General features: G+C 42.4%; 1 protein-coding gene across 1 annotated transcript in view; it reads right to left on the bottom strand.

Annotated features, from left to right (window-relative positions):
• Nucleotides 1–869: 869 nt before the first annotated feature.
• LOC149303538 (RING finger protein 112-like) overlaps nucleotides 870–14,054 on the bottom strand; it is a 36,377-nt gene continuing 23,192 nt past the window's right edge. The window contains exons 10-14 of the mRNA XM_089480774.1: nucleotides 13,755–13,881; nucleotides 10,155–10,285; nucleotides 6,873–6,926; nucleotides 5,535–5,609; nucleotides 870–3,660 (exon numbers count right to left, since the gene is read on the bottom strand). Coding sequence (XP_089336900.1) covers nucleotides 3,115–3,660; nucleotides 5,535–5,609; nucleotides 6,873–6,926; nucleotides 10,155–10,285; nucleotides 13,755–13,881 — 933 coding nt within the window. The 3' untranslated portion in view covers nucleotides 870–3,114. The remainder of the gene's footprint in view (nucleotides 3,661–5,534; nucleotides 5,610–6,872; nucleotides 6,927–10,154; nucleotides 10,286–13,754; nucleotides 13,882–14,054) is intronic.

Genomic DNA, 14,054 nt, shown 5'->3' with positions numbered 1-14,054 from the left:
CACCTGGAACAACAAAGTTTTGGAAACAAAGAGCTAGGCTAAACTCCTTCACAAAGATTCTTAAACACTTCCTAATAACTACAGTGTTCGGAATGATTTGGACAGAATGATGTGTGAAGCTGTTTTTATACTGTACCAGCTTAAATGTGTAATGAAAATGTGCCCAAATTTACCTGGGGCTTGAAGTTGCATGTTTTCATTGTGTTTGAGTGTAGGACTGAGGGTTTGCTAAGGTTGGTTACAGTTTGAATTGTGAATGATAAAACAATCGGGGCATAGGAGAAAAGATTCCCTGTCAAAAGATTAAAAATAACCAATCCTCCTATTTGTACCCTTTGATTTCTAACACTGAAATAAACACCCATTCTTGGAAATTGGGATGGCTGTGAAATCAACATTATTTTAAGGGACTGTAGCTTTTTAGGCCCTGTCTAACTTCTTTATTCCTCAAAACCACCTCCTCATCTACTCCAGTGTTATACCATTTACTCATCTTTTTTGTCCGTGGCTTGCTTTGTGCTTTTGACATCTGGATGGACAACACAACAATCCACAATGCAAAGAAATATTTAAAAGATGTCAATGATGACTGAATGTTATCCTCCTCCCATCCTCTAGCATTTTCTTGTGTCCTGCCAAGATGCTTGTTTTGACTACACTCTCTTCGCATCTGAGTTTTCTCCTCTGCAATTAAAATCTACAAGTCACCTGAGGCTACAGCACTCGGATGGCTAAGATCCTGAGAATACTGGCTTTATTTTTGTGTTCCCATAAAATGGGTTTGTACCTTGGCAGGAAGTATTGGTGGAGAGACTTACCACAGCGAATACAGCTTGAGTTAGAGCTGAGGGCAAAAAGGAAATCTCAACTAGAAGGCAAGAAGAATAATTGTATTTCCTGAATGATTACCCAAATGACATTGGGCAGGCAGATACAAGTCATAAACAGCTGCAAAAGTCAAGGCACTTGGGTATAACGCAGGGATCTTAGAAATATTCCTGAGAGCAATTCAGCTGAATTTCCTAGAATACATTACATCCTACTGTGTGTTTCTGGTACGTTAAAATAGACAACTGAGGCCACTAAGAAAGGCTTCCCTGAGTATATGAGGAGAGTTCATTCCCATGAGGCAATGCCAATTTCCTACTACAGCCTTTGCTGTAGCTGAACAGAATTTGGAACTGCATCCCTCACTTGCCACACAGGTACATCTGAGGAACACTGAATCAGCTAATATAACTGGTGGCACCATGTTGATCTCTGCAAAAAGAGGTAAGAAGTGAAGCTGAATTCTCTGTAAGAGCGAAAAGAGTATTTCAACTATTTTCTGCAACAAGAGCAAAGCACTTATTTACTTGGCTGTAGAGCACATAATGCGGAAAAAAAGAAGTGGCATCTCCCCACTTTCAGTTAATGCTGCAAGCAGATAAAGCAGGGAAATCCTAGATCCACACTAGCCTGGAGAAGGTTAAGACGTGATATGATAGCCCTGTTTAAATATCTGAAGGGATGTCATATTGAGGAGGGAGCTAGCTTGTTTTCTGCTGCTCCAGAGACTAGGACCCAGAACAATAGATACAGGGTCCAAGAAAAGAGATTCCACCTCAAAAGATATCTAAGAGTGATCCTCTATATGTTAACGTCTGCCAGAATAATTTATGCTCAACAATGGAAGTCACAGTCAATACTCACAATAGAAGAATGGATACAGAGATTGCTACACCTAAGAGAGGCAGATAGAATATCAAGAAAAATAAAGAAAGAAGAAGTACAAATATAAATGATGAGTGGGATATGATATCGAAGTATTGGGAAAAAACTTCAGAAAAACAAGCAGAGCAAGATCAGGTAGTGACAAAGTAAAGAGAAAAGAGAAAACTAAAACAGAAAGTGAGAGAATGTAAGATAAGGGGGGAAAGGAGTATGATTGCAAGAAAGTGTCAGAACCACACAACAGTAGAAAATAATTAAGAGTAGCTAATAAAGGTCAAGAGAGATACTCTATACACCAAGTGGAAGTGCGTTGATTTATGCTTTTCTAGAGTTAATCTAGGTTGTCTAGGAAATACACTTTGTAGAAAGACAATTGTGGAAAAGAAAGAAAAATATGGAAATGTATAATGTTGAAGGTATATGTAATATTCCATTTTCAATTTAAAAAAAGAGAAAAGAAAGAAAAGAGATTCCACCTCAACATTAGGAGGAACTTACTGACAGTAAGGGCTGTTTGACAGTGGAACACACTCCTTCCTCAGTGTAGTGGAGTCCTTCCTTAGAGGTCTTTAAAAAGAGGCGGCATGGCCATCTGTTGGTGATGCTTTGACTGTGATTCCCTGGATGGCCCTTGTGGTCTCTTCCAAATACTTGAAGGGATGTCATATTGAGGAGGGAGCTGACTTGTTTTCTGCAGCTCCAGAGACTAGGACCCAGAGCAATGGATACAAACTACAGGAAAAGAGATTCCATCTCAACATTAGGAAAAACTTCCTGACAGTAAGAGCTGTTCAACAGTGGAACACACTCCCTTGGAGTGCAGTGGAGTCTCCTTTCTTGGAGGTCTTTAAACAGAGGCTGGATGGCCATCTGTTGGAGATGCTTTGACTGAGAGTTCCTGCATAGGAAGGGGTTGGACTGGATGGCCCTTGTGGTTTCTTCCAACTCTATGATTCTATGATTTTTCCACTCTGCTTATGATCCTAGGGTAGGTATTATGGGCAAGAAAGAGTTAGGACCTGAGAAAGGATTGATGTTTCTTCTAGGGCTGCCTGTAGCAATTTACCTAGCAATGGAGAAGGAGAAAATTGAAAGCAGAACAACAGGAAGAGAGATTCCCTTATTTACCAGAGGTAACTGATGGTTCTAGCACTAGAAGGCCACTCTAACACACTTTCTCTCATCACCAACAAGTCCACATCTGCATGATAATGAAATCTGGGGTGCATGTCATGTCTATCCCATATCCAACCATTTGGATAGGGGAGATCAATGGTTTGTGGAACAGAGAACAGCATAGGAGTCCTATTCCATCACCTTCTGACAACAAAGGTGTTATCATCTAATCTGCCAACTGGCTAAACAGAAAATCTATGCCTTGAAACTGTCTCTTTGTCAACTCTAAAGTGTGCCCTGCCGGTCAATAAGGCATCTCTCATCTGACAGGTCACTCTCTGCTTCCTCAGCCTCGACATCACTTTCACTCACATTCTTAGCCTCTCGGACTCTACGGTCCCCTATATTGCTGCCTACACCTGCCCCCACTCCTCCCCCAACAAGGGCAAAAGTGCCTGCTCCAGCCATAGTCCCAATGGCAAATGTTGCTGCTGTACCGGTACTCAGTACAATGGCTTCTGCAGCCAAGATGGCTCCTGCAATACCAGCCCCAATGGCCCCACCAGCTAATCCAAGAGTACCCACTCCAATCGCCAAACCAGCTTTGAGAGCATGGGATTTGTATCGACGGCTGTAGCGTTCAAGAAAATCTTTAGCAACAGCCTGCAGGTAAGACTCAAGCAGTAATATGGAATCTGTCCGACCGGGTTCATTTCCCTGCAGCAACATCTCACACCGATGGACCAGCTGCCGCTGCTTCTCTAAAATGCACCGTGTCATTGAGCTTGGAGTCACCTTTAGGCCTGCAATCATGGGGCGTGAGATCTGCTCCTGAAATGAAGGTAGAAAGAATAACAGGTTTACAAAACTGGGTGGGGAGAGAAAGAAGGCATTGATCAACCCTGTGCTAAAAATAAACTCTAACAACATGTTGAAGAAAAGCACATGGGCCAACCAGAATAGTACGTGCAAGAAGAGCACATGGGCCAAGACCACATGGAGAGTGGGTAAGAAATTGCTAATTGAACATGTATGTCAGTTAATTGATTACATGGATTGATTCTATCTAGTTGTACATATATTTAGGCTGGTCTGCTGTGCTCTCCCCTTGAGTTAGGGGAATAACCCTTTGAGGGCTCATTCCCATTGTACTTTTCTCTGAAGAAGGATTCGGGCAAACGACTCTCATTCCCATTTGAACCCGCTTCTGATCCTCACTGGATTGATTCCAGGAGGAAAGAAGCAAGGCAAACACAAATAACCTGGGGTTATTTGATACTTTTTTTTTTGGTGGTTCTTTTCACAGGACTCAATCCTGAAGCGAGTCAAATAGGTGGGAACGACAGATTGGAATTGCAGCATTCAGGAGGGGAGGGACAAATGGCAGACGAGTGTTTACCATCCCTCCTCAGTTTATGATAGATCCACCATTTCTCCCCCCTGTCAGTGCTGCATTTGTACTTTTTAAAAAAAATTAAACTGAGTGCATATTCGATTGATCGCTTTTGCAACTACTTGCAAAGGCATGTACTTGCTAAAGCAATCAATCACATATGTGCTCAGTTTAACTTTTTAAAAAAACACATTGTCCTCCATTTCTCCCTTCCCAGGATGCCCCAGAAGTCCCCTGTTTCTCTCCCTCCCTGCTCCCAGAAGTCCCCCATTTGCCATGCCTTTGCCAGAGTCCTCCGTTTCTGTCCCTCTCTGCTCCCAGAAGTCCCCTGTTTCTCTCCCTTCCCAGGATGCCCCAGAAGTCCCCCATTTGCCTTGCCTTTGCCAGAGTCCTCCCTTTCTCTCCCTCCCTGATCCCAGAAGTCCCCCATTTCTCCCTTCTTCCCAGGCCTTCTTCCCCCTCCTCCATCCCCAACATGGGGGCTCCTCCCTCCCTCCTTTCTCCAGTCCTGCCATCAAATGATTGACACCTGGAGCACAAATGGGAACAAAAATCATGCCAAAAAACCCCACACTTACTTTGGAGTAAGGTAAATCTTGTTTGCAGTGGGGACAAGGGACCTTTTGGGATCAATTTCTGACATGCAGCCAAGCAGGATCAAAAATCAAGTCATTCCTCCAATGGGAATGACCCCTCAGTTAGGATGGACTTAGAGGCAGCAATTAATCATGTACTGATTGTGTAGTGATTATTGGAAACTGGAAGCCATGTTCCTTTAGTCTAAGTCCAACTTTATAGACATTATATCACATTGATTCTTTGAGTTCACTGAAATCTAAATACTGTTGTTCTCTCCAATCATAACCTTCCCAAGCCCTATCAAATAAGAATATTTTCGCACAATTATGGTACCTTTCACCCTGCATCAAATCTGTCCTACAGATAACTCCAACTGCGGTCCCTGAGACTGGAGCTTTTTGCCTTTGCAGAACTTAAATGTACGTCTCCTGGTCCCAGAAGTCATCTTACAGTTACCCATCCACTGCAATAGTTATGCTGGTTGGGATGATGGGAACTGTAGTATAACATAAGAAAGATTCCAAATCAGGGACGCTTGAGTTAATCGTACTGGATATTTTAGGCCCTGAAGCCAGACAAATCCTTAAACTCCATCCATCATTTGCCTAACTTTAGACTACGTTCTGTCCCAGTATTCTTCATGTGCTTATTATTTTCTCCTCCTTCAAATCCCTCATGTTTTTTGCCAAGGTTTTATCTTTAATTCCACACTTGACTTGCTCTTTGTACATACCTGCTCTTTGATGAACTCTGCAAATTCTGTCCTCAAGGTCTCCTGGATGTCCAGGTCATGTAAAGTGATGGCCATCTGCAGAGAGGAAAAAGAAAAGGGTAAGAAACCACTATGTCTATGAGGAATAATCATTGTTCCTAAGGACCCTTGATTTCCATGACTAAATGTTGTTGTTGTGTGCCATTAAGTCATTTCTGACTTATGGTGACTCTAAGGAGAACCTATCATAGGGTTTTCTTGGCAAGATTTGTTCAGTGGGGGGTTTGCCTTTGCTTTCCTCTGACATTGAGAGAATGTGACTGGCCAAGGTCATCCAGTGAGTTTCCATGGCTGGACAAGGATTCAAACCCTGCTCTCCACAGCCATAGTCCAACACAGAGTCATAGTCCAACCACAAAACCTTGTTGGCTCTTAAAAAAAAATAGAGGGGGGGGGGTCTTGGACCTAAAATGGCCTGGGATGCACTAAAAATATGGTGTAATTACTCCTTTGATGACATTCGGGGACAATATTTATTAATTTATTTATTTTGTGAGGAGTACAGCCTTCCAAAGCCTCCTGGTGCCTAAAGCACACCCTCCTAGCCTTCCACAATTGACCACCCTTTAGAAGTTTCCAAAGTTCAACATATATGTATATATTTAGAACCATGTGCAAAAGTGATTGTCTGCTCTCATTTTTTTCTGTGGTGTGGTGTTCCTATGATGTATGAAAACCCCATCATGAGGGTTTCTTGATAAGATTTGTTCAGAAGGTGTTTATTTTGTCTCCCTCTGAGGATGACAGGGTATGATTTGCCCAAGGTTACCCAGAGAGTTTCCGTGGATGAGCGGTGATTCAAACCCTGGTCGCTAGAGTCACTCAAACCACTTGACCACAGGAAAAAAATATATGTGAAAACAGGTGCAGAGGGTTGATGCTTAAAGTGGTCCTGTTCATGTTAACCCCCTTCTCTAGTTAGCAAGAAACATAACCATGATGTACATGATGGAGACAGATCAGATGATTCCTCCAATAACTACAGAAGCTGCACCTGTTCCCCCTGGAGATTTCAACCCACATAGGTTTATTCTTTTATTCCATCCCACTTTCTTTCCAAGATAGAATTCATGGTAGGAGAGTTTTCCATCCAGGCCCAGACCTACTTGGTTTCAGTTTACTGGTCATGCCCTCATTGGTGGGTACAAGGGGCTGAATTCTTTGACTAGCACAAAGAGATTATCTAATCCACAAGCAAGGAGGTGATATGCTCCAGCAAAAGAAGTATTTAGGATAAAGAGCATTTAGGATGGATTGTGAGAATCACAAGTGAAGAGGAGGGAGGACAGAAGTTGGTACCTGTGTGACTGAAGAGAAGGCAAACTTGTATTGCTTCATGAGAGTCGAGAACTTCTAAAAGGTGAAACAGAAGTGATATCTGAGGATAGGAATGCACAGCTAGCTCCCGACCAACTGACCAACAGACACACACATACATACATATTCAGAATCCACCTCCAAACTACAGCCTCCACAATGTTTATTTTCCAACATTCAGAACTCATAAATTCATTTACTGTTTTATTTGTTTAAAAAAGCACATTTGCATCCTCATTTCTCATCCTAATAATTCCTCCCAAGTTTTTTGATCTTTGAAACTTAACAATTAATATAACCAACACCATTAAATAGCTAGGAAATACTACCTCATACATATGCACCAACATATGTATACACATATATAAGAAGCGAGGTAAACACATTTCTACGAACACAGTAAAAATGAAATATATGCTAGGATTGTTGCCTAGTCCCATAAATAATCTGAATCTGGCAGCATATCTCCAGACAAGGAGGTAAGTGAATCCCTGCCAGATTCACTTGGCAAGATGAAGGGAGTCAATAACACAGCTGAGTTGAACTGGTGTGTCAGGCCTTGACAAGGCTTCTCCACCTATTCACAGCTCCATGAAAGAGGGAAGCCTGTCTGCTCCCATCTCCTGGTTGGCCCACATTTAGTCTGAAAGTGAAGGGAGTAGATGCAAATAATTTGTTATTTCCCCAAAGGATTATTTTTCCACCACCCAACAAATATTAGGCAGGTAAAACTTTTCAGATGGGAATCAGTGGGTTTCAGTACAAGCCACTAGGCCTAGGCTGCCCCAGCAATGGTGACACTGGTGACAGAGGAGGATATCACACGGGACAGGAAGCTCTCAATTTCGAAGGAGAACATAGCAAGATCAATTTGAAAATTCACGCAATTACGTGATTACTTATCACACCTTAAATTTGCTGTAATGGCCTCTCCGAACGTGACCCAGATTCTGTACAAAGTAAGCCATCACATTGGTGGGTTCTTAATTGCGAATTGGCACACTTATGCATGCTCAATGAGACTCCAGATGACTGGAGCATAGCATATTTAGGTGAGTAAGAGAGAGGAACCAAGGAACGCCTTCCGGATTTTTTTTTTTTTGGGGGGGGGGGGGTAACCAGGATCAAAGGAGACATGCACATCATGCCAAACAACAGCGCACTGAGTGTGAAGTTGCCTAGGAATAGGGTTTGTGACTTTGCTAGTTCACCGAATTTACTTAACTGTGGATTGATGCGTGAATGCGTTCAGAGTGCGTTCGGACCGCCAGCAATCATGTGTGGTAACCTTTCGTGCAATAACGTCAATACGCATGATTGCGTTCAGGATGACACTGGATTATACCTCCAATTTCAGTTGTGTGATATCCTCCACAGTTGCATGCCCCCACTCAGGCAACAGACTAGGATCTCTTACATGCTATACAGCCACAACACTTCAAGAATCATGTTAATTGCTATGGCTGCATCCTGTGGAATCCTATAGCACTGCAGCACTTGGGAGTTTATCACACGAAGGAGATTGAGAGTTTATCCTGTGACTATCCTGGAAAAATTGTGTAATTGCGCGAAATGATTTCACATGACAAACCCACCATAAAAATGGTCACAAAGAAGCATTAACATCACCTCCTTTTACTTTTGGGATTTCAGCAACAATGCATTTCTTATATCACTTTATTTGCACAATTGTGTGTGATAATCATTTGCGCAATTACTCACCATTTTAGCTTTATTTGTGGGATGCTTTAAATGCACTTTAATCTCTCTTTAATGACAAAATTAGCCCCAGTGTGAAAAACTCCTTTGAGAGAGCATTCTGAATACCTCACAAAACTACAAATGCCATGTTTCAACAGAATGGAACTATAGCAGTTGACACAGATATCAAAGTGTTATAAGTATGTAGTACGAAAGACACCTATTTTAGGGATTATACTGCAGATTGTATGATACACAGCCCTATCCTCTGACAATCTTACTACTGCTCCATGCCCTCTAGTTCTGACACCTGAGGTGGATGCCTCACTCTGTGCATCCACCTCAGTAAGTATATAGTGGACTACTACCAGTTGTCCCTGCTAGTGGTCCTTCCCTGTATTTCCCTTCTTTGAATAGTCAAAATACACAAGAGACAAACTTTTGACTGGACCTCTTTTGCACTGGTTATCATCCAGCAAAACTGAACGTGAAACAGCTGCCAACTTTTCAAGGAGCTCCTGTAGTAGTTGTGCCTTCACAACAGAAGGTTGACTCCATCTGGCAGTTAACAGGTGAATAAGCCACACAAAGCTTCATATGGCTGTTAATAGATCGAATCTCTGTTAAAGGCATAGGAACATACCAGGGCATGGGAGGGGAGGCAGTTGACAACAAGATTTCCAAACCTTTGCACATATTTGCCAAACCTTGGCCTTGTCTGCACTGGCCAAGATACTACAGGGACAGCCTGGAATATCCTGCCCCCCTTACTCCCTCCAGCATTGTCTGGCCCTCAGTTCCCATGCTATGGTGGCTGTTTGCATCCCACTGAGCCACCCAGTACCTAGCTACAATTATACGGCTGAGTGTCTCAGTGACTGGCGACAGTGGCGGACATGCATGGTGGCTCAGCAGAACGCCTGTGCCATCAGCCACCTTGGCACAGAAATGGAGGGCTCCAGATCTTCTTGGAAGATTCAGAGTAAGAGGTAGGTTTTAAAAATTTTGTGTTAAGGATGTTATACCCCAGTTCTGTTACTGAGCATGCCAGACATTCTTCTGTTTGTTTGCACTGGGATGTGCCAGACATTGGAGACTATAACACGGGGGAAAGGAGGGAGTGAAGCTGAACTCTCCTATCCTTATCCCTTTTTTAATGTATCATGTTTATCCTGTCCATCTCCCATTAGGGAAGTGGAATGGCCCCATTGTATTAATGGAGTTTTCGTTAATACAAAATGATGGGGCATTTCCACTGTGTCCTCTGATAATCTTTGCACGGTCGCATGATAAGGACAGAAACACTTTGCTCGCCTCCTTTCCCTCATATGATAATCTCCATTGTCTGGACTGTTTGCATGGTGCATTGTCTGAGCAAGACGCTGCCAGAACCGGGGGCGGGGGGAGGTCTTTTGGCTGATGCAGACAAGACTCTGGTTTCATAATCCCAATACTTTTCTCCTTTCTTGTTACTCTTTCTGTCCAGTAAGAGTTCTGTGACAGGCAGAAATTCAACGTGTTTGCACCCAGGATTTCCTCTAGAATCAGACCTGCATCCCTCACCTTTATCTTGGACGCAAGCTGTGCCCCCGTGAGGGTTGTGTCATCTTGGTTTCTCTTTGCATGCAGTCCTGCTGATCTGGCTATTTCATTCCCATAATCCTTCAGACATTCCCTAAAATCATCATCCATGTCTGCAAGAAATAGGTCGATCAAACAGTTAAGGCAAAAGAACAGTATATAATACATCATCTGTACAGCTGCTCCCCCTGATGGCCATTTGCAGTAATGCAGATAATCTGAGTTGACAGGAGGTCTTCACAGAAGTCCGAGACTCTCCCATTTCATTAACATAAAGGGATTTAAAAAATTAGTGCTGCAAATTGGAAGGGAACTAATTAGCAAACTAAAAACTGGGCTTGTCATTTTTATTTTATTTTCTTGGCAGGTCTCCTTGGATCCTTTTTATCAATCTTAATCACTCTCTTCCTGCCTGTGGAAAAATACTAATATCTGTGGGCCAACAACAGGTTCAAGGGAGGGGCAAGACATCTGTGAAAACAGCTCAGGGGAAGAGGGTTAAAAACATGTCTTCTGCAGAACCTCTGATCAACCTAGAAACCCCCAACCCAACCCACCAGCCTGCCCTGCAATAAACATATTATGTGTGGGTGTTTAAAAGAAACACAGAGAGATCTGATCGTAGATCTTACACGTCTTTTGTGATTTGGCCGTAAGGGACAAAGTAACTCTTAGTCTGTGTTTGCTGTTGCTTAATTAGGTGCAAAGTTAATCCCTGCAATTGCTGAACCAAATGAAGTGGGAAGCCAGAGCACAGCCAGAGACATTTGAGGGGGCAGCTCAAGAAGTTTACCGGCTACACTGGGATGGGGAGCCTCTTGTGTGAGATGCTCTTGTAGAGTCATGGGAAAGGTCAGCCAGGTGGAGCTAGAGCCAAGCAAGAAGTGGAGTTTGCAACATGGTTAGGATTATATAGCTTTTCTGTGTCACCATCTCTCTTTCATTCTCTCTCTCTCTCACACACAAGTTTGATGGGGAAAATTATGGATTTTCCTTAAGTCACAACACATTCAGAAATCACCCAGCAAGGACTCATCTCCATTGGCCACCATGCCACTGTTTGCTGAATGCTTCTGGTTCTCAGGTCTGTGGGGCAGTTATGATTGGGTTTCAATCCCAATCATAAAGGAGCTCTCAAATGGGCTGAACCCTATCCTCAATAGTTGCAATGCCTTGGATAATTCCATTAAAATTCAGACTACAGCCCAGTGTGGATTCACTGCTCCAAAGGACATGGGAGTCATGAACTGCACACGGCTAAGAATTCTTAGGAACTATCCTGAAGAACTTGATCTCTTTTTTCTGAGACATATACAGACACATGCTCCCTTTGCCTTGTGCTCCCCCTTCTCTGGATCCCATCGTTTTACCTGCTCCTTAGATTTGCTATTTTTGTGATTCCAAGATCCTCTGTGTTTACATGAATGCAGAGGCTTCTTCATGAACACATCACAGCTCATCCCATTCATTGGAGTATCCTGAATAATACAGTGTGCCCATGTTATACGCGGGTGCGCTTTATGCGGACTTGAGCGTACATGCTCAAGCTGCGGGGAGCATGCGGGGTGCAAGGGGCAGCGCATCCATTCAAATGAATGGGGCACACACTCGTGGCGCCCCGTGCACTCCCGCACCGTCGAGCACGAACCCCATTCAAATGAATGGGGCTCCAGCATACACAAAATTAGTCTTACGCAGGGGGGTCTGTGTAAGGCAAGGGTCCACTGTAGTTTGGTAGAAGGGCTACCATGGAAAGGAAGTTGGGATTTCTTTTTTTTTTTTCCTCCAAAAAAGGAAATTATTGTCATGGGGGCAAGTAGCAACAGTGTCAGGGAAATGAGATGATTAACCCTTTACCAACAGGACAGTTTTGCATGGAAATCTTACCCCCTGAAATGGCATTTTCACCAACAGTAGTGAAGCAGCAAGGTGCTGCAGTGGGTCTGAGGTGATTTCATCTGGAGGAAAGAGGTTAATCACCATCTCCTTTAGCACAGCCCCTCCCACCAACACTTCATTAAAACATACACATACATACACATAATAGTGGAAGAATAGATATTAATGTGGATTAAACGAAAAAGTTTTTTAAACACTGTTAATAATTAATAACTTCTTATCCACTGGTGTGCTATTGTATGCCGTGTTTTCTCAGCCATAGCCTTCTCTGCCACTCTCAATGTGGGGATATCAACAAAAGACTTTATTTTCATTTTATGGGCTATTTTTTACCAACATTTTTAAAATTTTATTTTAAAAAATCAGTCCTAAAAATATAAAAACAACTCCTCCTGCCCTACACTTTCTTTTGAACAAGGCAGAACACCTGAAATAGAAAGAGGAAGAATGTGCCACATTTTGTTGGTGTGGGAAATGACTAGACTCCTGAAGAGCACAAAGCATCAAAAGAACTAGGAGATCAGGTCTCCATTTAGTTGGATTGATCAGACTCTAAGCCTTTTGACATCTGATGTTAAGAAACAAACAAATAATCAAACAAAAAAGCCTCCAGTGATTTTTCTAGAACCAAAGCTCCCCCTAGTTGAAGGATGAAGCAATAGTTTCTGTAGATAGTTTCTGAAGATAGTATGGGTGTGTATGTGTCTTCAAGTTCCCTGTTGACTTATAGTTATCCCATTAATTTCATAGGGTTTTCTTAGGCAAGGAATACTCAAGAGTTTTGCTAATTCCTTCCACTGAAATATAGCCAATAGTGCCTGGAAGTAATAGTACCACTCTATTCTGCTTTGGTTAGATCTCACCTGGAATATTGTGTCCAGTTCTGGTTACCTCAATTCAAGAAGGATTTGACAAGCTGGGGTGTGTCCAAAGGAGGTTTATCAAAATGGTAAAAAGTCTGGAAACCATACTCTATGAGGTGTGTCTTATGGAACTGGAATATGTTTAGCCTGAAAATGCGAAGATTAAGGTATGACGTGATAGCCATGTTTAACTATTTGAAGGAATGTCATATAGATGATGGACAAGCTTGTTTTCTGCTGCTCCAGATACTAGGAAATGAAGCAAGGGATTAAATACACGAAAAGTGATTCCATCCAAACATTCAGAAGAACTTCCTGAAAGTAAGAGATGTTCATCAGTGGAACACACTGACATAATAATAATAATAATAATAATAATAATAATAATAACTGATACCCCAAAAGGCTATCAGAGCGGCTTACAAATTGTTAATTGGACATTTCCCTGCCCTCAAACTTACAATATGGTTGAGTCTCCTTCTTTGGAGGTATTTAAACAAAGTCTGGATGGCCATCCATTGGGAATGTCTGATTGTTTATCCCTTCATGGAAGGAGGTTGGACTGAAAGGCCCTTGTGGTCTCTTCCAACTCCATGATTCCATGATTTGTTGAAAGTCTCTTATCTAAGTACAAATATATCAGAACTAAATACCTGAAAGGCACCAGATCCTATCTGATTTTAGAAGCTAATCAGAGTCAGCCCTTTTTTGTATTTGGATGGAAGACCACCAATGAATACCAGGTAACAGGTGATTTTAAGGTACATATACAGACACATATGATGGAAATACAAAAAAGGAATTATAGAAAGGTACTGACCTGCAAGGAGGCCCTCAGTTCCCATTGCCAATCGTTTGCCTGGAAAGGGCATGAGGTAACAGTGGGTACTGGCATTCCTCAGAGCCTCCAGGGCACGCGGGTGCTTGCCTGGCTGACATTCCAGCTTCTGTGGTTAAAGCGAGACAAAGAGAAAGAATTAGATTAAGCCACTTTAGAGCTACTATATACCCAACATTTCACAAATGAAAAATTGGACACATATTGCCAAGCAACATCATTGGGTGGGCAAGATAGCAGAATATATCAGTGAGGAAGAGCACACAAACTGGGAGAAGCAAC

Source organism: Sceloporus occidentalis, unplaced genomic scaffold (genome assembly GCF_023333645.1).
Source record: "Sceloporus occidentalis isolate IW3139 unplaced genomic scaffold, rSceOcc1.0.p SCAF_14, whole genome shotgun sequence".
Lineage (NCBI taxonomy): Eukaryota > Metazoa > Chordata > Lepidosauria > Squamata > Phrynosomatidae > Sceloporus > Sceloporus occidentalis.
This window is presented reverse-complemented; position numbering and strand designations above follow the sequence as displayed.